A 26458-nucleotide genomic window follows, 5' to 3' on the forward strand; every position below is an offset into this window, starting at 1 on the left:
AGCAAAAAGTGTCTAAAGTATTTGGATACTTCAGCAAGACTGACGGGTGGACTGGATGTTAAAGTTAGGTCTTACCCAAAAGCACCCCTCCTTTTTGGAAGGCCGGGTTGATGAATTGGGATAGCGTTGCCCTAAAGCCGGCCCCAGGTGATGACAAGTTCAATACAATAGGCAACAGGGGTTGATAATGATGAATGGTAACAGCAATAGGTGGTAAGTATTAACAAACTTTGATAGTCTAAAGTATATCGCGTATTAACAGATCAAAGTAATTTGAAATAATGAGTTGGATCAAGTGTGTTTGATGCTACTAGGAAAGAACCAATGAACTCTTCGACGGACAAGTATAGGCTTTGGCTAGCGACTGCACGCGTTTCTTCACGGAAGAGTCGATCTTTGGTGAGCCCCATCCCTCCACTAGTGCAACCACCAGAATGACTCCTCTGGGAACGATTAAATTTCGCTCCGCCTCCACGGTCAGCCTCTCGAAATCTCCCTCCTCTACATAAGCATCTTAGGTTTGCTGCTCGTTCACAAGTATGCTCTTTTTGTCCTGCTTTCATAATTTTTTCTCTCATCGATTCTTTGACATCATTCCTAGAGAGGAGGGGAGGCATTCTGGGGTGAGCCTTTTATAATTTTTCGGATTAAACTGTGACTCCGGTATTTCTTTGAATAAACTGACGCCGGATATGAGTTTCACGGCAATGATCTCTAGCTCATGGTCTGGATGAAGAAGCAGCTATTTATTTTCAGATACGATTAGTCATTCAATTTTGAATATTTGATCTTGATCTAGATCTTTGATGTTGGGGATCATTTTCAGTTGAGTTGACCGGTTTTAAACACACGTGGTAGGTAAGGATGATGGAGGCGTGGAGATGTTTAAGCTCCGCCTGCTCTGAAACTCATACCCGCCCTACAGATCATTTCAAGATTCTTTCACAGCATCTTAAAGAACTTATCTACTCTCTTTCTCTTGCTAATTTCACTCATCTCCAACGTTACACTGACTTGTATCATCTTTGTTCCTTCCGTGTTGCTCTACCATTGCACTCATCTTCATCATTGCACTTGGATTATTCAACTCCAACCTCCTAAAAGTGACTGATCAAATGACCTGGTCTGCTTTCCATCATCATCAGCATCATCAATGAAACATTAAAATTCTTTTATCATCATCAAATGGAATAATTAATGTGTGTTGAGGAATTCAGTTAATAGCTAATTCTCTTGGTCTTAATTTATTAACGATTAAAACTGGAAATAAATTAACAGGATTTAGCACCTGGATTGCTGTTGTTGTTGATGATGTTTTTTTTCTTCTTCTTCTTCCCATCGGTATGATTTCCTTGATTCCATGTAGTACCACCACACACTGAATATATTCCATACCAAACTATCAAATGAGACCACCTTGAAGATGACGGCTGGTGATTCTAGTACCTCAGGTATTCAACATTTTCTTATGCCCTCGATCCATTTAGGCGTTAGTGATGGGCGTGGCGGCAAAAGTTAGAGAGACCACCGTCCTAAAGTATTAAAAGACGAAGATGAAAGTAATAACCACATCACAAGTTAGAGTGGAAGACTTGGAAGATAGCATTGTCATCATCATCGTCTTTCACCAAGTTTGTCTCTCGACGACCACAGAGAGTGCGACTTTATTCAGATCTTCTGGGTTTTCATGATGATACATATGCTAGGGTGGTCTCCACTGATGGAACCGAGGTAAAAAAGAACCGCTGAGTCGCAACTTCATTTACACCTATTCAACATCCTCGACATAACTTGTAGATTTACGAGCTACCTCATTTTGTCTACCCTCTTTTGTATTTTTATCTAATATCTTTTTTACTTTCCTGTTTTCCTTTCACACAACACACCATCATCTGTTCATTCTTTCCGTACTCTAGTATTTCATATTTAAAGGTTAAATTCCATTTTATTTTCACTATTAATTGTTTCAAAATAGACTTTTAAGTGTAAAAAATTCTTTAGATGGGAGATAATAATTTAAAAGAAATTGTTGAGCAGTAATAAATGTATACAAAATTGTGTTTTCGGAATTGGATCACAATATCGATTGTCTGACAACTTTATTGATGCGTAATTGATTCGATTAAAATCGATATATCGATTGTTTACACTTTTATTACATAGATTAACTTCAGGTTGGACTATGGAGACCTCCAATTGACTCAAATTTTTTTTGTCACACTGTGCATTTTTTATTTATTGTTTTAACGTAATAAGTGTGTAAAAATATTCAAAATATTGGTACACACATCGGAAAACAAAGACTAATAGTGTCGGTGCAGTAATAATAGTGTAATAGATAATTGTTGTAATAAAAGTGAGGTTAACAATTGAACTCAATGGCATAAATTAATCAAAATATTATGTAAACAAACTGATCAATAGTTTTATAATTTTGTAAAAAGTCGAGATAAGAATAATTATTATTATTTATTTAAAAATTTAATCTTAATGTAGGTTATGTTTATATATTACATTGATAATCGTTATAGAATATTTTTCAATTAAAAATAATTATCTATGATGCGTAACAATGAAAATTATTGAACAAAACAAATCAACATTAATTATAATCAAACAAATTATATTTTTTAGCGTGAATCTACATTGTGGGGATTAACTGATCTCAGAGTTTAATTAAAAATTTTACGGACCTCATTTCTTCAAACTCTTCGCCCCACACGCTGTTCTGGAAAATCAATGGCAAAACGGCTGCAGACACCGGAAGATCTTCAACGCGGTAGGTATGATGGGACGTTTATAAAATTTGTTACGGTTTTAAGGGGGGAAAGAAAAGGTAGTATCTGTCAACAGGAATGAGAATAAGAATGGAAAAAAAAGAAAGGAAAAAAGAAAGATTTTTACATCTACATACCTTTTTACCTTCCACTGAATTTTTTAGTGTTGTCAGATATTAAATATCTTTATTCTCAAATAAAGAAAAAATATTATTATTAAATAACTTGAAGGCAAATATCATGAACAAAAAAGACAAATAATGTCAATGCAAATTATTTTGAAAGAGAAAAAAAACAATATTGCAGAAGATAAAATAAAGTTTTCTAGAGTTCACTATGTCAATCAACATCATTTAATATGGATTAAAGGTGATGCTCATTTACTACCAGAACAGTATGATTGAGTGAGTATAATAGTCACAAAGGATTCAAGTCAAGTCTGACAATGAATCACTAAGCTTCTTTTTCTCACTGTCAACAAAACAATAATGTCTACAATATATACCATGAATTGTTAGACATTCATTATTTTCCTCTGTAAAATTTAGTTTTCTATGCACTTGGATTGGATTATGTTGAATAATCTTAAGACACCAAGAAACGTGATTATTCTTGAATATCCTTAAAAAAAATATTTATTTACTACAAAATAATGCTTTGTAATCTTGGTATGTCATCTATTCACTGCCAAGATTATTAATAAACACATAAATACTAATAAATAATTTTTTTAATAACAATTTAAATAATTTTTGCAATTTTTTAAACTTTAAATGTTGTATTAAATAAATATTTTAATTTTAAAAATTCCTGCATTATCACGTATTAGTAATACACGTATATACGACGGTTGATAAAGTAGGTTCGTGTTGATATATGGTATCAGTCGATAAAATAAATTGCTATTGTCGATAAAACAGAGATTAATGTGTAATTTAAATTCGAAATAGAAATTTGTGATTACTTACAGGTTTTTTCTAGTGGAGTTTAAATCTATTTTGAACCTTAATTTGTTATTTACTATAAATAAAATATTTAATCTACATAATCTTCTTCTTTAGTATGACTCTGCTTCATATTAAATTGCAGAATAACTATCAGATCAGTTAAAGTAACATCTAGCACCTGAAATAAAAAATATTTGTTATTAGTGTAAAAATTTATCTCGTGCAATTATAAGTAAAATAGTTAATATACTTACGGATAATATTAGAGAAGAATCCAAGTTAAAAATTCCATAAGCCATGAAACTTATTTTTCTTTCAATCAACTCGATAGCAAATATTCTAAGCTGCATTTAAATAAAAAAATATAAATAGTTAATCATTTAATTGAAGGAAAAAATTATTTTATTAGAGTTAATTTTGTTACCTCGGATATCATTTCATGATCATTAATATAATATATCAACAATTCTTGAGTCATCCTGCCAGTGTCGCTCATCTATTGGTTCAAGAATTATAAAAATAAGTCAAAAGAGAATATTGATCATAATTTAATAAAAATAAATAATTACCGTTTTTTGAAATTTAGTAACAGATAATGACAATGCTGTCATTGGAGAGAAGGTAATAATAATATCAATAATACCTCCAATATTTACCAACACTGACCATTCTTTTTGACTAACAAAAGCTTCTCCAACAGCTACAGCGCAGACATAAAAGAAAGAAATTCGTAAAAAGGCTAAAACAATTAATATAATAAGAGAATAATTCTTTTCCACTTCCTGGCCACACTGATAAAGCAATGTATAAGTTCTCCTTAGAGCAATAAAGTAGATAAATTTACAATTATCATAAGGCAACCGCAACATCATCTGGGATTCTCTTGAAAAATCCTTGTCAACCATAAACAAAAATCTGTTATGCAAACTTTTGAATTTATTCTCCATAATGTTGATTATCACTGCATATTCCATGACGAAGAATGATATAGGAACCATCAGGACTTTCACCACAGTGTTCATGATACCCCAAGTCCAATGAATAGCCTGGATGATAAAGGTGGTGCTCCACATGATGGCGAGAAGAAGGAACAGGATAAAACTGTTGGTCTGATTTCCTCTGGAGACTGAATCCAAGCCTAGCAGGGACAAGTTGATGTCAACAGTTGCTAGATCATTGGCTATGTCAACTATCACTTTCTGCTTGACTATCACTGTCAGCCAGATCAAACAGACAGTCAGGAATGTTAGAACATTCATCACTATTTCTGATATAGAATCAAATTCACTTTCATAGTAGACTAGAAAGGTCGAGAAGTATATCACCACCAGTGAGAAAGTAATGATTGAACCAAACAGCAGGAAGATGTTGTAAAAAAAGGCACAATGTGATCTATGAAACTCTAGCAGCTTATCTTTGATAGGCATTGGAGTATTTGGATGGGTAACTTTGATATAAAATGGTGCAAGTCCCATCAGCTTCAAGATGAATAGCACAATTTTTGATAGAATCATGATACACAGGTATTTTTGATGAATAAACTAGCTAGGTGGCAAGTTGTCAAGCTAATGACAGCAGTCTCTCAACAGTTTAATTACAGAATGGTTGATTAATTGGAATAATGAGCATTTATTTGCGCTGATGGTTGAGCTATGGATAATTGTGGAGCATTGCTGACTTGATGAGGGAAATTTGATAAGAGTTGATGAGTAAGACTGATAATTTTATGAAGACACTATCAGTTAATATCATCATGAATGACAATAACAACCTATTATTCTAGTTTATTATTTTATTTATAGATAAATTAATCAATTGGTTTATTAATTAGCTTATTCTTTTGACAGCTGGAGATAATCCTGGTGCTGGTTGGAGATAGTGGAGTATCCAAAGCCTAATGCAGCTGATAAAAATATAGCATGCCTATTCATCCTGCCAGTTGGATTTGTCTGAAGTAAGTAAAAAAAAATAAAAAGTAATTTGTATCAGACTGGCGCAATCGGTAAAAAATGTCTATACCAAGGATTCTATGTTTTCGCAGCCAGCAGTAGTTGCCGGTCAATACTAACGTCGCAGATAACATTGGTGGGGGTAAACAGGAAGTGCTATGCCGCCGAGACATCTACATATATGTTTTAAAAGTCATCATACCTTTTGCTGCGGTAAAATTTAATGAGTATCAACTACTTGTTTACTGATCAATACTCATTTATCCACTAATCAGCTGTAATAACTTATTTTAGATCATTATTGTCTATAAGTAGACCAAGACTAGGTGTTCAAGGAGAATATACAGTAGGGTCCAAGTATTATCAACCACTTGGAATAGTTAGACTTGTATATTTTTAACTGGATAATATTTTAACCTGAATAATAATCATCAATAAGTAATGAGAATGATAGTTAGCTAAGGAATAATAAGAAGTTTAATATTTTTTATTCAGCTATTGTCCAATCCAAATAAGTAAAAGGTTGGACAAAAGTCAATAAACTTCCTCTTCTATAGAATTAATGCCACAATTAATTATATAATTTAGATTGACAATTTTAGGTTATTTTATCATTTAAAATCCATACTTTTACTATCAATAGTGACAAAAATATAATCTCCTAGTGTTGCTAAGAGGAAAAAATTTAATTTATAAATTAATTCACGTCAAATTTACAGCAAATGACATCAAACTTATTATTGGATTTATAACATGGCAAAAAAAAAATTTTTTTGAGTATGGCAACACTGCGTAATGTCAGTTGTCCCCACAATAATTGAACCTGTGTATCGATGACTTTTTTTTGTTGCCAAATAAGGGGTAAAACAAGTAGGTAAGTGAGCTAATATTCCAATGTTTCAATAGAAAATAACTGATTATTTTTTTTTTTTACTAAATTGTTGCTGAAAAGAATTGTTAACTGGGGTTCTTTGCCACCTTCTCGATTATAAATAAAATAATTTTCCATATTAAAATGCAACAATTAAGATGTATTTCATCATTTTATTTTTCAGATACTTTCTGCTGCTGCTAATAGGACATAAATTTGAAGTAAAGCCTAGCCTTAACAAATTAAATTAAAAAGCCTTCATTGTTATACAAACAAAACATTTATCCTTCTTGAAAAAACACTGGTTACTGCTCCAATACCAAGCCTAAGTCTCTAGATAATTTTAAACAGCATAAAAGCCGTGTTATAAACTAATATAAGATTTCGTTGGATGTTCCGTTATACAATCCAAGTTACATCACCAGACGGAATGCCTTATATGTTATTGATATCCTTCATATATGCTGCTGATGAAATGTAATCTTTATTCCAAAAGCATACAACATACAATGGGCACATGTCATTAAGCACGTGGAGATTTAGGACATTAAGAAGCGGTCGACGGCCGGTGCTAAAGTATCAATATCCAAACTAGCGGGTTTTGATGATATACCTATACTGATGAACGTCACTTGAATTGTACGATTTTGGATTAAACAAGACACACTAGATAGATCGAAGACAGAACAATTCGGTATCTTGACACGCGTCAACCAATGAAATGTCGTTGGAGACCTGGAGTGGGAGAGCCGTTGAGGATAATGTCACTGCGTCGCTAAGTTGGTCTTGGAAGGGGAACTCCCTGCGTGAAACCAGCGCAAGGGCTTCATCGCACCCGGTCAGAGAGCCGGCAGCCCTCACTGTGAGCTGCTGCCAGGGCTTCCTCGAAGTTCTACGTCGAACGTTAATTAAATATCTGAATAAATTTTTACAGGCTATATCATATATATAGATATATATATATATATATATTGTGGCATTAGTTTTTCTCTATATATTTTATTAGTGATATTGCTTCTCATCAAGTACATTCTAGACTATTGTGAATCCAGTGGATTAATTAAATATTATAAAAGCTTTAAAACTCCAATTTATCATCGACACCACACTTTATCTACCAATTAAACCATTTGCTGCTGCTCTTCTTTCTGGTCAACTCAATTTTTTTTATCTTTTTTTTCCTTTTTTGTTCATTGGATGTAGTGGATCTTCTTCATCAACTTGCTGATATCTTCAACTCATCATCGTGTCAAGTAAGTGTTTAAAATCATTTATATATTTATTTTTTATTTGATAAATTACTTTCAAAATTAATTTATGGTTTTATTAAATGAGTTTATATTTTGTTTTTTTCTTTTTTAGATTGATTAGACAGTAGATAGTATCAGAAATAAATCAAGGTATTTTTAGATGTAAATTAGGAAAATAGTGTGTATAATATTTTTTTATCAAGGAAAAACGACCGGATGAATCTGGGAGGGGTTGTTACTAAGGGCTACGTTGCCGCAACCAAGATAGAAATGGGGATGACTCACATACTGAAATTTTAATTTGTTTTGACATAAAAAAAGAAAGAAAGCCCTCTTGATAAATCAAAAAATCAATTTCAATTATCAAATTGAATATTTAACAATCAAATCATCAATATTAACAAGTTTCCATCACCATTGACTGCAGTGAAAAGTTCTAGATTGTTAGCCGGCAAATCAATATTTCATCTTTTCAATTTGGCTTATATATTTCAAAACCCTCCAGCTTCTAGACCAACCATCTTTCTGGATTATCAAATAATTAACCAACCAACAAACAAAAAAGGTGATGCAATTAATCCAGAAAATTTGCCCAACAAAAAAAAAGAACCTTTTCATCATCAACTTCTTTTTCACGCAATCGCTAACAGAAATTCGTTGAATCATTGCGGATTCTGCGCAATAAAAATCGCCGGGTCGCTATCGAATACTTAGGAGAATCCAATAAGAGTACATCCAACTTAAAAGCATCTTTTATTTCAAATTTACTCAGCGATGGGTACGATGGATCCAAAGGACAAAGCGAATGATCAAGAAGACAAGTCAGCTGGTGCTAATCAACCGGCAGACAGCATGGCTACCGGCATAACACCAACTAGTACAGCATCAGTGACGACTGGATTACAACAGCATCCTCCACCCTCACCTCTCAGTGGATGTTATCTACTAATCGTGCTTCCTGAACCTCATACCGCACAACATAAAGAACTCATCCTCAATCGACTTGCCAAAGGTACCAACAATCTTTTATTATTTCCGTCAAATTACCGTCCATGAAAATATACTCAAAATATATAGAATTTGCCGCAAATATATACACATATATTCTCTTCAAAGAATCAGTGAATATTCACGGATTTCCAGTGATAATCAAATCAATAATTTCATTGTCACTGATTTTCAGTAATTTTTACTGATTCAGTTTTTTTATTCTTTTATCATCAGAGCTGATGGCTGAATTTAGTGAATGATTTTGCTAAAAATACTAGAGATTCTGTGAGAGCTACAGTGATAAAAAGATTGTTAAAGGGGAGAGTTTTCTGACAGCAAGTGTATAAAGATAGGGCTAAATTTATCATGGCATTCGGCCGTTCCCCTCATCTCATACTTTGTACGTGCATTTACTTTTTTTCTAAAACGTTATTTCGCTCTTCCCAATTCAAGAATGTCAGTCGTTGTTATTCTGTTCTTGAACCTGGCCTTGAGTCATCAAAGTTTCACTTTTATGTATCAGAAATATTAATTTTTATGATTAGAAATGTGTCGTGAAATTAATTTTAAACTCAACTGATGATTAATTGGATGAATTATTTATTTAAATAAATTATGTTAATTGTTAGTTGGTTATTAAATTCGAAAGTATAATTATTTGAATTTTTAATGCCCTGAGACGAGTTAATCAGTAAAAATAATTATAGAGATTGCGCTGTTTTACTAAGGGCGGTCCCGGTGACGTCATAGTCACCGCACCCCCATCACGTGGTCCTTGTGGGCCGAATCGATCGCTTCACATTCTCTTTAGAAGCTCTATATTGAAATAAATACTATGTAATTAATATATTTATATTATTGTTTCAATTTAAATTGATTTAACTCATTTGATATGTGTTGATGATGTTTTAGGATTTCTATCATGGGATAAAGATAGTTGTCATGTTGATTTAGAAAAAGAATTACATGCTTTGGTTGCTCAATCACCAGAAGGAGAAGAAGCTAGAAATGGTATTTTAATTATTTTTATCCATTGTGGTTTTAAAAAATTTATTTGACCTTTTTTTTTTTAAATATTTTAAATGATGATTTTTTTTTTAAAGGCGAACGACTGATTCAATATGCAACGGAAAATCTTGTTACTGAGATATTAATACATCCTCAAACTAATACTCTTCTGCAATGTATGCGAAATCTTCTCGCCAGCTTCACAAAGCACCGTCACATTATTCATGCTGGGTACACATTCCAAGAAAATGGTTCATGGGTATTGCAGGTACGTCATTCATAATTATTTTCAGCGATGGAATAATAGTATGTTATATTAAAAATGGTTTTAAAAATTTATAAATCGATTTTGACGTCGAATAGGTGGTATTTTATCCAAGAAGTTGAACAAGAATGATTGTTTTTAATCATTAATATCAAATATTTTATTGTCTAACAAGTTTCTCAGTGATTATTCACTGATTTTCAGTGCTAATCAAGTCATTTAATTATTCAGTGATTAAATAAGCACTGATAATTAGTGAATATTCACTGATTCGTTTAAAAGAATAGGTACACTAAGAAAAAAATTAAAATAGGAATTTAGAATAGTCGTGATAGAATATTTGATCGTCCAACAACCTTTTCATTGCATCTGAATGATTTTAGATAGAATTGTCTAGAGTGTTGGTTTGTTATCATTTTTTGATTGGATCCAATGTGTTTAATACTTTGAAGCAAAGTCTTTTCTAACATCAAAGAGAATTAGATGGATTGAGTGGAACAATTAATTGAATGAATAATTATTTATTAAGACCCATGGTGTCTGGAAGAAAGAGAATTATCTCAAATAATCAATCAAACATCATTGGTATTTAGACTTATCATAGTATTGAACCAAATGACAAGATACCTTTTCCAACCAAAATATCATTCAATCAAATCAAATATTTTATTGCCATTATTCAACATTTTTTTTTTGTCAGGATGGAACCTTCAGCTTAGCTGACTTTGTGGATGCGTTAAGTGAGCATGACGTGCAACGAGTGCTTCGAGCTTACGAGAATACTGTTACTGTAGATATCAATTGTGCAGGGATAGGCGAATGGTCTACGAATCGTCTTACAAAAGAACCTTGCACAAGGTACTTTAATTATTTCCAACAAACATTCTTGAATATAATTAACATCTTCTAGCAATGAAATAATTTTTTTTATTTATTTATTCAATAGAGCTTGCCGAGTTCGATTGAATCCTGATGATGTTTTGACATCAGGAATACCAGCAATTACAAATTTTATAAATTACATCGAGCAATATTTAGTGGCACAAACACTAGACCAGTTAATGCAACCATCTGATGTGGTAGGCAATATTCGATTCAGTCATCCGACGCTCTATGTCTTCCCTGGAGGTCAAGGTGACGCTGCACTTTTTGGTATAAATGGCTTCAATATGCTAGTGGATGGAGGCTTTGCCAGAAAGTCATGTTTTTGGGACTTCACAAGACATCTAGACCGACTTGACGCTGTTTTATTTACTCGATTGAATAACAGTAATGTTGGTGGTATGACTAGTGTCTTGCGTAAGAAAAAAGAAATGCATGTCTATCCACAAATAGGACATTTTTTCTGTAATTTAATCGAACGCAAGCATTCTAATTCACCAGACGGCGATAAAGACCTTGACCCTTTGATTATAAGCCTAACTGATCTTGGTCAAGAGATGATGGTGAATTTGAAACACATTAACTTACGTCCACATCCCTGCTATCGAGACAACGAACCGATAAATCTTTATCACAAAGTAGGTCACGGTACTCTAGATATGTATGTACTGAGCCCATCTAAAGACAGCCGAGAAGTACGAGAATTTCTTGCTAAATGGAATGCCAGTGATCTGAAGCTATTCTCTGGTTCCCAAAAAAAAGACTTAAATAATCTAGTGTTTCCAATACAAAATATGGTATCAATATGTGCACTTCTAGTTTGGCAACCTGCCAATCCTGAAGACACAATCACGAGAATTCTCTTCCCAGGAAGTACACCACAACATAAGATCTTCGAAGGCGTCGACCGATTGAAACACCTTGAATTTTTAAAACATCCAACATGTACATCTAAAAGTATATCACCAACAGCATCGTTGATTACGTTGAAAGAGAAATCAACTAAGCTAAAAATAAGCCAAACTGACAAGGAAACTAAACGTGCTGATGTTAAGAAACCAAGTCGTGATGAAGCTGATGTAAAGAGTGCCAAGACTCAGCCTGTGAAAATAAAGAAAACGAGTGCCTTGGAGAATAAAAAGATTGATGAAATAAAGGATTATCCAAAGACAATTATTGAGACGAAAGAGTCCAAGAAAGTTGATAAAGAAATAAAGAAAGAAGTTAAAAAGGAGGTAATTAAAGATAAAGAACCTGAAACTAAGAAAGCTGAAGTTAAGCCTAAGGAAAATAAGATGGTTGTTAGCGAGCCAAAGATTAAGATGAAGAAGAAGGAAAAGGAAGTTAAAGATGTTAAGGAAGCTAAGGCAGCACCAAAAATGAAGAAGATTGAAGTCAAGGTGGAAGATAAGAAAGCAAAAGCACCAATACCAAAGAAACCAGAAGTATCGAAAGCACCAATTCCTAAAGCATCTAGCAAACCTGCCACCAAGCCATCACTACCTCCTCCTAAAAGTGCTAAGGAAGCTAATAATCGTAAAGTTCTAGAGCAGAAGAATAAAGAGAAAATGAGCGCTAAGCCAAAACCAACACCACCACCACCACCAACTACAGCAGAGAAAAAACCAGTAGTTCGTCGTCCAAAACCAATATCTAGTCCAAGCAAAGCTCGATTGACAGGAAGTCCTATCAAGTCGGTCAAAAGCACTCCAACATCATCCATAAAATCTGAGAAAGATGATATTGTAAGGAAAATAAAAGCAGAAAAAGGAACGGCTGATTCATCAACAGTATCAACTCCTTCAGCGATTGAAGTTGATTCAACGAAATTTATCGATAAGTGTCTGACAGAAAGATCCGAAGATATGTCACTTGATTCTATTGAAAGTAAAGTCCTTGCTGATTTAAAAGAAGAACGTCAAGTTGTCGAAGAAATTGAAGCTGTCCTACAAAAAGCTGAACGAATCAATGATGCAAGAAAAGTTCAATTAGAGGAGGAAGATGAGACGGTTGATAAAAAAGAAGAAGATATGACTGAAGATGATGTGACAGCAGAAATAGATGAGATACCTCGTAAATCAACGTCAAGAAAACCTAGCCAAGAACTTACTGAAGATGATGAATATTTAATTATTGAAAAAGAAGAGCCTTATACTGAAGATTCAGTACACAGTGGTGAAGCTGAACACAAACATTTCTTGGATACTGTGCAATCAGAGAAAGTTCAAAAGTTGCCAGTTGAAGAGAAAGAAAAGGATGAGACTGTTGATGCTAAAAAGGCATTAGCAGAGGAGGAGGAAGAGGAAGAAGAAGTTGAGGGGGAAATTGAAGAAGAAGATGAAGAAGAGGAGGAAGGTGATGGTGAGGAAGAGGAAGAGCATGAAGATGAGTATGATGAGAGAGAAGATATTGAAGAAGTGGAGGAGGAAGAGGAAGAAGAGAGTGAAGAGAAAGAAGTTGCTGTAGAGAAGGGTATCATTGAAGAGCAAGAAAAAGTTGACGTTCCTGAAAAGAAGCTTCAAGAAGTCATTGAAGATGATAAAAAAGTAGAAGCTAAAGATCAAGTAGCTATTGCTGAATATAAAGAACAACTTGATGAAGAGGTGAAGGAAATTATTACTTCAGCGACAGAGATTGTACAGAAAGTTGATGATAAAGATGACTCTGGTAAAAAGGATAGTGAAGATGTCACGAAAGAAGGCTTAAGTTTAAGTCCAGAAAAATTAGATTCTTCTGAAAAGAAGACTACTGATACTGATATTAAACCTGAAGTTGAAAAGGAACATGTTCAAGAAAAATTAGAAGAATCTCAAGAGCGAATTTCTACTATTGAATCTGGTGCTACAACCACAGCACCAACACTGCCTGAAGATGAACGAATTCCAGTTGAGGCGATCAAACCAATTCCTATTGAAGGAATAAAGCCACTTATTAGTGAAGAGGTTAAGAAGATTGAAAAGGTTGTTGAACCAAAAGTTATGCCATTACCTCCAGCTGAAATTAGCGAAACGAAGCCAACTGCTAAACCATTCACAGTTCGACAAACAATTCTTCCAAGAGATATTGTCAAGACTCCTGATGAGGTTGCTGATCTGCCTGTTCATGAGGAAGTTGATCCAAATCTTTATAAAGTTGATGATTTCGAGAAAGACAAAGAAGGGAAAGTTGCTGAACCTAAAGAACCACCACCACCACCTCCAGCTGCTAAAGAGCAGAAAGGTGTGTTTGGCTTTTTCGGCAAAGTTGCTGATAAATTAGAAAAAGGAATTGATAAATTAGCTCGCAAGGCTCGAAGAGATTCTGAAAAAGATATTGATGAGAAATCATCGAAATCTATATCACCGAAATCCAAGTCTGGATCACCAAAAGAGAGTGTTGAACAGCTTGCAGCTGAATTAAAAGAGAAGATACCCGAGAAAGATGTTGAGATGAAGAAACCTTTAGATAAACCTACAGAGCTTCCAATTGATAATAAAATAAAAGTAGAAACAGATATTAAAGAGGAAGAAGTGAAGAAAATTGATGAGAAACCTCAAATGCCAAAAGCAGGTGAAATCAGTGAAGATGATGTTGGAGAAGTTGAAGCCTTGTTGGAAGAAGCTTCAAAGAAATTTAAAACTGTCAAAGACAGTTTAAGAGATTCATTGGAATCACTTGAGGATCAAATGGCTGAAGAAGAATTAAAACTAGCAAAAATTGTTGCTGAAGATGAGATAAAAGAGAAGTTACATGAAGTTGTTGAGAAATTAGAAGAAATGAAACCACAACTTGAAGAAGAACCAATTGATAAAGAACCAGAAAAAGTCAAATTCATAATTCCTAAAGATGAAGAAGGTGAAGAAGAAGATGAAGATGACAAGAATGTCTTTGATCATATGGAGATCACTAAAAATGTTAAAGAAGCTGTCAAAGATGTTGGTGAAGTCCTCGCAGGAACAGCTGGTATTAGAATTGATGAAAAACCAAAAGATGTAATTGAAATTGTAAAAAAGGTTGCTGAGGTTCTTAAAGAAGATGATTTTTTATCAGAGAAAGTTTTGTTCAAGGAAGAAGTAGATGCTAAAGTTCCTGAAACTAAAGAAGAACAAAAAGCATCTGCTCCAGAGAAGAAAGATTCACCGAAAGAGACTGTTGTGGAAGAGAAATTATCTGCAACAGAAGCAAGTCCAGAAGAAAAAGCTGCAGAAAAGAAAGAAACTGTGCCAGAAATGATTCCGTCAAGAAAAGAATCATTACTTGAAGCAGTAGTTGATCAGATAGAACCAGTAGTATCATCGATCGCTGAAAAAATAGATGCAGAAGTGAAAGAAGCAGTGGAAAAAATACCTTCTGCTATCAAAGAGACATTGACAGCTGCTGTTCCTGATGACAAAGATGCTAAACCATCGATTCCTGAGAAAACAGAATCAATCACAGAATTATCTCTGGATAAGCAAAAATCACCAGAGCAAAAAGAGCCAATCGTTGAAGCAATTTTGAAGAAAGAATCACCGAAAGTTGAATTGAAAGAAACACCAGAGGATAAAAAATCAGTTGAAGAAGATATAAAAGAATCGATTTCAAGTAGAAAAGAGTCTTTGGTTGAAGTCACATCAGATAAAAAGCCATCAGTTGGAGTTCTAGATCTGAAAGATTTAGCTGCAGAGGTGATTGCTGACAAGAAAGAATCTCCAGTCATATGTCATGAAGAGCCATGTGTCAAGACAGTAATTGATAAAGGACCTGTGACTACTCCCAAAAAAGATGCTGACGAAGCTGATGCTAAAGCCATTTGTGCTGAATTGATGAAAGATGATTTATCACCAATTAGCAGAAAGAAACGAAGCTTGGGTGACATTGATGATGGTAAAAAGGATGTTTTGGAAGCTGGAATAGAAGAAGTCTGTACGAAAATTGATGTACATAAAGATGATAAAACAATTGATGAAGATATTGTGACATCAGAAATAACATTTGATCATAAAACATCACCTGCTGTTGCTGAAGTTGTTATGGTAACACCTGATTCAATGCCACCATCACCAAAATTCCCTGTTCACATACCTCAGGAGAAAGAGACTGCCGATAAAGAAGAAAGTGATGATTTAAGTAAAATCAAAGTTGATGTGCCTAAAAATATTGAAGATATCGTTAATAAAAATGAGAATATTTATAAAATAATCGAAGAAATAATATTGATTAAAAAGATAAAAATTACTGTTGAAATTTTGGAATTTATTATTATAACAAAGAGAATTCCTAGACGAGAACTTGTTCACATTATTGATCAAATAATTGTTGAAAAAAAACTAGCACCTGAAACTGTTGTTGATGACGTTGATTTATTATCAACTGATCAAGATGAAAAAGAAGAAGAAGAAGAAGAAGTTGATGAAGAAGAAATTGATGAAAGTAAGAAGATTGATGTTGAAGATTATATTCACAAAAATTATATTGAAAAGAATATTAAAATAACGTGGCCAATTCTAGAAGAATTAGCAGCCAAGAAAACACTTCCAGTTCGTATGATGATAGAAATCATTGAAGAGATAATAATAATCAAGAAGATACCAAGATCTAAATTGCTCGACATCAGTGAGGAGAATTTGAATAAAATAATCCACGAAGAGAAAGAGAAGATGGATAAATCAATTATTGACAAGGAAGATGAGAAAGTAAAATTACAGCTTGAAAATGAGCTTAATGATGAATTCATAGTGAAGGGAAAGAAAATAAATGCTGATGTTATTGAGAATCTGTCGAAAAATCAACGAGTCTCTAGACGAATAATTATAGAAATAATTGAAGAAATAATAATAAAAAAGAAATTACAAAAATCATCAGTCGTAGATGTTCCACTGGATGTCTGGAATGCTTTGAAAGCAGAAGATGAGCCAGATGAGGAGGAAGAAGAAGGAAAAAGTGTTGAAGAAGATAAATTAGTTGAAGGTTTTATTGATGTACCTTCAAAGGATTCGCTGATGAAAATGCAGTTAGAAGAGCAAGAGAAAGATGCAGGCAAAGGTGAAATTGATGATTTTGAAGCAGTTGAGCAGGAATATAAGCTTGATTCCAGTCAAGTTGAGGAAGCGATTGAAGATGATATGCATGATGTCGTTGAGGCTGATGAGAAGATGACTGATGTAATTAAAGTCCAAAAGTCTGAGACAATTTCGAAGGTTGTTTCTGAAGATAAAAAATTGAAACCAGATGAAAAAGATGAAGTCTCAACTGTTAAGCGTATGGTGGTGACAGCGACGAGTGAAGATGGAGGTGAAGAAACGGAAATTTGTCCAACAGGTTCTATAACATTCAGCAAGACAATTACTCCTGATGATTCATTGAAAGGTTCACCGGTGAAGACAACTCCTGATAAGGATTCTCTCATCTCACCAATTAGCAGTCCTGAAAAAGACAGTATTTCTGATAAGACAAAGGCTAAAGATGGTAAAGTTACGCCAGATAGTCTGGAGAAGTCTTTAGATGGAAAAGTGATTGTGGAGGAGGCTAAATCTGTCAGTGTATTGCCAACAGTGGAAGATAAAAAAGAACTTGATGAAGCTAAAGAGTTGAAAGAAGAAAAAACTGCAGAAGTTCAAGACAAAAAGGAAGAATTACCAGTTAAAGTTGAAACTAAAGTTGATGAAGCTCATAAAGAAGATGTTAAAGTACCAAGTCCTCAAGCAGAAAAGCAAGAAAAAATTTCTCCAATTGAGAAAGAAGATGTTAAGGATAAGGCTGATGAAAAAGCTGAGGAAAGTCCTGATGATAAGACATCGATTTCACCTATGCCATCATCTCCTAGCAGGAAGGAAAGTCTAGTATCAGCTAAAATTGATGAAGCTATTGAAAAAATTGATCAACTTACCACAGAGAGTGTAAAGGAATCTGATGCTAAAGCACCAGCTGTTTCATTACCAGTTTCTATGGAAGAGAAATCACTTGAAAAAGTAGCAACTGATGTGAAAGAAATGAAAAAAGATGAGAAGGAAGAGAAAATTGAGGATATTAAGACCGCCATGTCACCTGTAGAGACGTCATTGACTCGAAAAGAAAGTTCAGTAATTGAAAAAGAGGATAAAGATGAGAAGGCTGGAGAAAGTATTGATACTGAAAAAGGAGATGAAAAACATCCTACTACTCTACCAATTCGAAAAGAAAGTTTGATTAAAGAAACGGATGACAAAAAAGATGGTTCAGTTGTTGATAAAGATGAGAAAGCTGATAGTGATAAATCGTCAATTTCTCCTGCTCCATTGTCACCGATTAGAAAAGACAGTGTAATTACTGACAAAGCTGATGAAAAAGGAAGCCCTGGTAAAGGTGATAAATTGTCAACATCACCGAAAGATACAACTCCAGATGATAAGAAAGGGTCAACTGCACATGAAGATGAAAAAGCTGAAAGTATTAAATCATCATCTCCAGCGGCAATGTCACCATCAAGGAAAGAAAGTCTAGCTATAGATAAAGTTGATGAAAAAGCTGATAGTATTAAATCATCAACGTCTCCTGCTCCATCATCTCCAACGAGGAAAGAGAGCTTGATTATTGAGAAGGTTGATGAAAAGGCTGATGGTGTAAAATCATCAACGTCACCAGCACCAACATCACCAGTAAGAAAAGAAAGTTCAGTCATTGATAAAGATGAGAAGGTTGACAGTGTGAAATCATCATCACCTGCTGCACTTTCGCCAGTGAGAAAAGAAAGTTTAATTACAGAGAAAGCTGATGATAAGGCTGAAAGCGTTAAATCATCAGCATCTCCAGTTTCAACTTCACCAACAAAGAAAGAGGGTTCAGTTGTTGATAAAGATGAGAGTGTCAAATCGTCAATCTCACCTATTTCGTTGTCTCCTACAAGAAGAGAGAGTTTGGTGACTGAAAAAGCTGATAGCGTTAAATCAGCAACATCTCCTGCTCCATCATCTCCAACGAGGGAAGAGAGCTTGATTATTGAGAAGGTTGATGAAAAGGCTGATAGTGTAAAATCATCAACGTCACCAGCACCAACATCACCGGTAAAAAAAGAAAGTCCAGTTCTTGATAAAGATGAAAAAGCTGAGAGCATAAAATCCACGACGTCACCTGCTCCATCGTCACCTACGAGGAAAGAAAGCTTGGCGATTGATAAAGGTGATGAAAAAGCTGAAAGCATTAAATCATCAACATCTCCAGTAGCTTTGTCGCCTACAAGGAAAGAAAGTCTAACTCTTGATCAGGCAAGTGAGAAGGCTGATAGTATAAAATCATCTACATCTCCAGCACCAACATCTCCTATTAGAAAAGAAAGCTTGATTCCCGAAAAAGCTGATGAGAAGGCTGAAAGTGTTAAATCATCTACGTCTCCAGCTCCTTTATCGCCAATTAGAAAAGAAAGTCTGGTTGCTGACAAAAAAGAAAAAGCTGAGAGCATAAAATCAACTTCACCAGCTCCATCATCACCGACACGAAAAGAAAGCTTAGCCATCGATAAAATTGATGAGAAGGCTGATAGTATTAAATCATCTACGTCTCCTGCACCAACATCTCCTATTAGAAAAGAAAGCTTGATTCCCGAAAAAGCTGATGAGAAGGCTGAAAGTGTTAAATCATCTACGTCTCCAGCTCCTTTATCGCCAATTAGAAAAGAAAGTCTGGTTGCTGACAAAAAAGAAAAAGCTGAGAGCATAAAATCAACTTCACCAGCTCCATCATCACCGACACGAAAAGAAAGCTTAGCCATCGATAAAATTGATGAGAAGGCTGATAGTATTAAATCATCTACGTCTCCTGCACCAACATCTCCTATTAGAAAAGAAAGCTTGATCCCTGAAAAAGCTGATGAGAAAGCTGAAAGCGTTAAATCATCAACGTCACCAGCACCTACATCGCCTGTAAGAGAAGAGAGTTCTGCTGTTGATAAGGACGAAAAAGCTGAGAGCATAAAATCAGGCTCACCAGCTGCACTATCTCCAGTGAAGAAAGAAAGCTTGATTACTGATAAAGCTGATGAAAAGATCGAGAGTATAAAAACATCAGCATCACCTGCTTCAGTTTCACCAACGAGGAAAGAGAGTTTGGTCACTGACAAAGCCGATTCTGTACAATTATCAACATCTCCTGCGTCTATATCACCTGTTGGAAAAGAAAGCTCAATTGTTGATGAAAAAGCTGACAGTGTAAAATCATCAACGTCACCAGCTGTACTATCTCCAGTTAGGAAAGAAAGCTCAGTTGTAGATAAAGATGAAAAAGCAGAAAGCATAAAATCAACATCTCCAGCACCAACATCACCAATCAGAAAAGAGAGCTTAGCTGTTGATGAAAAGGCTGACAGTGTAAAATCATCGACTTCTCCAGCACCCACATCACCAATCAGAAAAGAGAGTTTAATTGTTGATGAAAAGGCTGACAGTATAAAATCATCGATTTCTCCAGCACCAACATCACCTGTAAGAAAAGAGAGTTTAATTGTTGATGAAAAGGCTGACAGTATAAAATCAGCAACATCACCTGCTCCATCGTCACCGACGAGAAAAGAGAGTCTAGCTATTGATAAAGCTGATGAAAAAGCTGACAGTATTAAATCATCAACATCTCCAGCACCAACATCACCAATCAGAAAAGAAAGTCTGGTTGCTGACAAAGAAGAAAAAGCTGAGAGCATAAAATCTACAACATCTCCAACATTGTTGTCACCAACAAGAGAAGACAGCCTTGCTGCTTCAAAATTGGAAGAACCTGTAAAATCTCCTGGTGAAGTAGAAAAAGTCGTGCCTACCAAGCCTCCAGCTACTGCCACTTCTCCAGAAATGACATTACCAATCCGCAAAGAAAGTACTCCAGATCTCAAAGAAGTTACCGCTGAAGTGAAGTCTGTGACAGCAGACGCTCCATTATCTGCTAGGAAAGAGAGCCTGGTAACTGATAAAGAAGACAAAGCTGAAAGTATACAATCTTCAATTCTACCTACTGCCATTACTCCGAGTGATCCCGACACTGTGGGACAATTAGATGAAATAAAAAGTACAAAATCACCTTCATCAATACCATCACCAAGTCGAAAAGAAAGCTTGATTGTTGACAAGGAAGATAAGGCCGACAGCATTAAATTTATTTCTCCAATTGATGTATCACCTGATCATAAAAAGCGTCCAGAAGAAGATGCCAAAGCTGAAAGCGTTAAATCTTCTGTATCTCCATCAGCTACGACACCAAGTAGAAAAGAAAGTTTGGTTACTTCACAAGAAGTTACGACAGAAAGCTTAAAAACCTCGACTTCACCAACTGCCGTTATTCCAGGTCCAAAAGAAGGTCATGTTGATCATAAAGAAGCAACTGAAAGTACTACCATATCCTCATTACCAGCATTATCTAGTCGCAAGGAGAGTTTGGTGATTGAAAAGGATGACAACGTCAAATCATCAACGTCACCAGATACGTCATTAAGTCCAAAAGAAGTTGTTGATGAGAAAGATGATAAATTTGAAGATGCTAAATCTTCAATATCACCAGTATCAACATCCAGGAAGGATAGTCTAGTTATTGAGAAAAAAGACAAAGCTGAGAGTGTTAAATCATCGATATCACCAGCTCCATCGTCACCAGAAAGGAAAGAAAGTCTTACTATTGAAAAAGCTGAAAGTGTAAAGTCTACGACATCACCAGCACCGATGTCACCTACGAGAAAAGAGAGTCTAGCTATTGATAAAGCTGATGAAAAAGCTGACAGTATTAAATCATCAACATCTCCAGCACCAACATCACCTGTAGGAAAAGAAAGTTCAGTTATTGATAAGGATGAGAAGGCTGAAGGCATTAAATCAACATCACCTGCTCCATCATCACCAATCAGAAAAGAGAGCTTAGCTGTTGATGAAAAGGCTGATAGTGTAAAATCATCGACTTCTCCAGCACCCACATCACCAATCAGAAAAGAGAGTTTAATTGTTGATGAAAAGGCTGACAGTATAAAATCATCGACTTCTCCAGCACCAACATCACCTGTAAGAAAAGAGAGTTTAATTGTTGATAAGGATGAGAAGGCTGAGAGTATAAAATCCACAACATCACCCACTCCATCGTCACCTACGAGGAAAGAAAGCTTAGCTGTTGAAGAAAAGGCTGATAGCATTAAATCATCTACGTCTCCTGCACCTACATCTCCTATTCGAAAAGAAAGCTTGATTCCTGAAAAAGCTGATGAGAAAGCTGAAAGTGTTAAATCATCTACGTCTCCAGCTCCTTTATCGCCAATTAGAAAAGAAAGTCTGGTTGCTGACAAAGAAGAAAAAGCTGAGAGCATAAAATCCACAACGTCACCTGCTCCATCGTCACCTACGAGGAAAGAAAGCTTGGCGATTGATAAAGGTGATGAAAAAGCTGAAAGCATTAAATCATCAACATCTCCAGTAGCTTTGTCGCCTACTAGGAAAGAAAGTTTGGTGACTGATAAAGCGGATAGCATCAAGTCATCGACCTCACCTGCTCCGTCATCACCTATGAGAAAAGATAGTTTGGTTATTGAAAAAGTTGAAGACAAAGCTGACAGTGTTAAATCGTCGTCACCTGCAGCATTATCGCCAATAAGGAAAGAAAGTTTGGTCACAGACAAAGCTGATGAAAAGGCTGAAAGTATTAAATCATCAACGTCTCCTGCTCCATCATCTCCAACAAGGAAAGAGAGTTTGGTAGCTGATAAAGCTGATAGCGTTAAATCAGCAACATCTCCTGCTCCCTTATCACCGGTAAAAAAAGAAAGTCCAGTTCTTGATAAAGATGAAAAAGCTGAGAGCATAAAATCCACGACGTCACCTGCTCTATCATCACCGACGAGGAAAGAGAGTCTAACTCTCGATAAGGCTAGTGAAAAAGCTGATAGCGTAAAATCATCTACGTCTCCAGCACCAACATCTCCTATTAGAAAAGACAGTTTAATTGCTGACAAAGAAGAAAAAGCTGAGAGCATAAAATCCACAACATCACCTGCTCCATTATCTCCAATTAGGAAGCAAAGTCTGATCATTGAGAAAGCTGGTGAAAAAGCTGAAAGCATGAAACCATCAGCATCTCCAATTACTACTTCGCCAACGAGAATAGAAAGTTTAAGTACAGATAAAGATGAAAAGGCTGAGAGTGTCAAATCGTCTGTATCTCCAGCACCTTCATCAACAATAAGAAAAGAAAGTTTGACCATCGAAAAATTGGAGGAGAAAGCCGACAGTGTTAAATCATCAACTTCACCTGCTCCATTATCACCAACAAGAAAAGAAAGTATTATTACTGATAAAGCTGAAAGCGTTAAATCATCAACCTCACCAGCACCTACATCTCCTGTACGAAAAGATAGTCTAACTATTGAAAAATTAGATGAAAAAGCTGACAGCATAAAATCATCATCACCTGCTGCTCTATCACCAGTCCGTAAGGCGAATTTAGCTGCTGACAAAGCTGATGAAAAGGCTGAAAGTATCAAGTCATCAACTTCTCCAACGCCAATGTCTCCAACACGAAAAGAAAGTTCTGTCTCGCAAATCGAACTTCCCTCTTCAACCACCAAAGACGTTCAATTGAAGTCTCCAGAATCTACACCTTCACCTAAACCATCTTCACCAAAAGACACCTCTGCTCCGACAGACAAAGAAATCAAGCCTGAAGCCCCAAAAGATACTAGTCCAGGTCCAAAGTCTCCAGTTCAGAAAAAAGAAGATTCACCAATTGAAGACAAAGATAAATCTCCAGCTGAAAAATCAATTGACTCAAAAGGAGCTGAGGTAACCGATCATCATGATGTTAAATCGCCAGCTCTTCCAACCACTTCACCATCATCAACATCAGAAACTGATGTTAGAAAAGAATCATTCTCAAAATCACTTGAAAAATCCAAAGACATGGCTTCTACTGAATCACTTGTAGGTTCAAAGAGAGAAGACAGTTTGGATGAAGATGAAGACCTGGGTCCAATCAAGGAAATCCCACCAAAGGACCGATCTCGTTCCCAAAGTCTCTATGAAACTGGTGAGAAGACACCACTAGGTAGATCCAGATCAGCTAGTCTATACGAAGAAAAAGATGAGCTGGCTACAATGAAGCAAGACATCCATGACATTCAAGAACACCTTGCTAAATATGAGGTAGATCATGAACTAAAGGGAGTTCAATTGACTAAATTAAAAGCAGACATTGAAGAATACATCATCGACCGATTGGAGAGAATCAAAATAACTAATGTCAATCTATTTGAAGACATCGTAATTTTCTTCCAGATTCCAAAGCACATTGCTTTGGAAATAATTGAAGAGATCTGCAAGGAGAGACATATTGATATAAATCAGGTTTTATATCAGAGTGAAGAGGAGGAACTAAAGTCTAGTCATGCTGAATCAAAAGATAATTTATTGGCCAATTTATCATCGGTAAAAAGAGTGAACATCGAGAACCACATCACTGAACACTACATCAAACCAAAAGCTAAAATGACTTCGGAGATGATTGAGATGTTGGCTAAGTCCGAAGGTGTCCAGAGTGATATTATTTATGCGATAATCGAATGTCTGATTACAGAACGTAAATTAGCCAGAGAGGCGTTGATAGAAGAAGACAAAGAGGAAGATGATGGTCAGCATGAAGTTGATGAACCAGTTCTAATTTCTGAAAAGAAGAGAATGGAGGTTGAATCTTATGTTGTAGACAAATACTTGAACCGACGAGTGATGATTACATCTCATGATCTCAATGAAATGATGAAGGTAACGTCAGTACCGCGATACATTCTGCTGGAGATCATTGAAGAAATAATTAAGAGGATGAAGCTACCAAGATCATCAATCTACGATGAGGAGATTTATTCTGAAATCGAGTATAAGGAGCGCACTTTAGGTCACATGTCTGGTAAATCAACTCCTGATGGTAAATCATCAGGATATTCAACTCCAGAAGTTCGGTCATATGATGCTAAACATGAAAGCCAGTTTCACAAAGCATTCCTTGATGGAATAACTGAAATTCGGACGACTCATATTACCACACTTTCTGGTAAATCAACTCCAGACATCGGTGCTGGGTCTGATTCTTCTCAAGATCTAAAAGCAGAAGTCAAGTCTACAATAATCCAAGAACAGTCTGAGCCTATAATCATCAAGCATACTATTGTTCGTGAAGTAGAAGAGGAGGAAGAAGAGTCATCAGGGCCATCAACAACTTCTGTGAAACAAGTGATTGTCAAGGAAGGTTCCCCAGAATACGAAACTGTGATTAAGACAACTGTAGTGAAACGAGAGATCATTGAGGAAGATGATCAGCCAAAAGAAGACGTGAAACATGATACCAAAGAGATAAAAGATAAAATTCCAACGCATAAGGAACATTTAGAGATGTTGATGTCAGGTGAGAAATCTGGAAGATCAACTCCAGATAAGAAGGAAGGATCAGAAGGTCGTTCAAGTACAGCAACTCCTGAAGGATTCCGTTCTGGTGAAGTCATTAAGACAACTATCACCACAACACGTACGATGTCACATGATGGAGAGATTATTACTACAACGAAAGAAGTCACTGAGACAACGAATGAACGAGGTGAAACGGTGGTGTTGGAAGAGAAGATGGATGTTAAAGTGGCTGATCGTGGTCCATTGACGAGTGAATCAACATTAGAACCAACTAAATCATCAGAATCTCTTAAAACTCATGGTCCAAGTGATGATGAACCTTTGAATATTGATGATGAAGCTGTTGGTTTCTCCGCTGAAGACATGAGCAGTAGTTTCTATGGCCAATTACCATCAGTTCCACCAACACGAAGTGATGTACCATCACTCAGTGGTGCTTCTGATGATTTTACATTCAAGAAAGCATCATCGGAGAAGTTTGCCGACATGGGTGACTATGATGTTGATCGTGTGCTAAGAGATTATCAACCACCCAAGAAGGATGATGATTCACATAGTGATGCTGGTAGCACTTCTTCTAAAGATCCAATCAAAGATTGGGGTACACCAATGAAATTACCTCCACCTGAACGGCCTGATAGATTTAATCTACGAACCGGGGCATTAATTCACACTGTTGATATATCTCCAGACTCTCTTGACTTTGATATTATTCATGATTGGGGTGAGCCAATGAGATTACCCTCTCCAGCACCTGTTATCGATGAATCTAACAAAGTCGTACCATCAACTCCAAAGAAAGAAGTTAGACAACCTAAAAAAGTAATATCTGAGAATGTTAAAAATAAAAAACGCTCTGAAAGTCCTGGAAAAACTGATAAAAAATCTAAAGACTCTAAAAAGAAAATTCAACCAGTTTATGTTGACCTAACCTATGTACCTCATCATGGAAATTCGTATTACGCATCCCTGGAATTTTTCAAACGTGTTCGTGCTAGATACTATGTCTTCAGTGGTACAGAACCAAGTCGTGATGTCTATGATGCGTTACTCAATGCTAAGAAGACTTGGGAAAATAAAGATTTAGGTTAGTATTTTTTGGGGTGCTGTATCAGCACATTATATTCTATTTATTCCATTTTCATCATCAGAATAATTAATACCTTTTTTC

General features: G+C 35.5%; 1 protein-coding gene across 4 annotated transcripts in view; it reads left to right on the forward strand.

The window, feature by feature from the left end:
* Positions 1-82: 82 nt before the first annotated feature.
* LOC118063770 (microtubule-associated protein futsch) overlaps positions 83-26458 on the forward strand; it is a 28008-nt gene continuing 1632 nt past the window's right edge. The window contains exons 1-12 of one of the 4 annotated variants that reach the window (XM_035077925.1): positions 83-213; positions 2635-2779; positions 5572-5678; positions 5766-5886; positions 6393-6547; positions 6729-7797; positions 7907-7944; positions 8567-8806; positions 9697-9795; positions 9888-10060; positions 10758-10915; positions 11004-26374. In XM_035077925.1, coding sequence (XP_034933816.1) covers positions 8569-8806; positions 9697-9795; positions 9888-10060; positions 10758-10915; positions 11004-26374 — 16039 coding nt within the window. In that variant the 5' untranslated portion in view covers positions 83-213; positions 2635-2779; positions 5572-5678; ... (3 more) ...; positions 7907-7944; positions 8567-8568. Of the gene's footprint in view, positions 214-1572; positions 1732-2189; positions 2493-2634; positions 2780-5571; positions 5679-5765; positions 5887-6392; positions 6548-6728; positions 7798-7906; positions 7945-8004; positions 8360-8566; positions 8807-9696; positions 9796-9887; positions 10061-10757; positions 10916-11003; positions 26375-26458 lie in introns of those variants that run through there. The other 3 variants (XM_035077927.1, XM_035077926.1, XM_035077928.1) reach the window with 3 other exon arrangements.

Source organism: Chelonus insularis, unplaced genomic scaffold (assembly GCF_013357705.1).
Source record: "Chelonus insularis isolate UGA/USDA-ARS -01 unplaced genomic scaffold, ASM1335770v1 contig_146_pilon, whole genome shotgun sequence".
Lineage (NCBI taxonomy): Eukaryota > Metazoa > Arthropoda > Insecta > Hymenoptera > Braconidae > Chelonus > Chelonus insularis.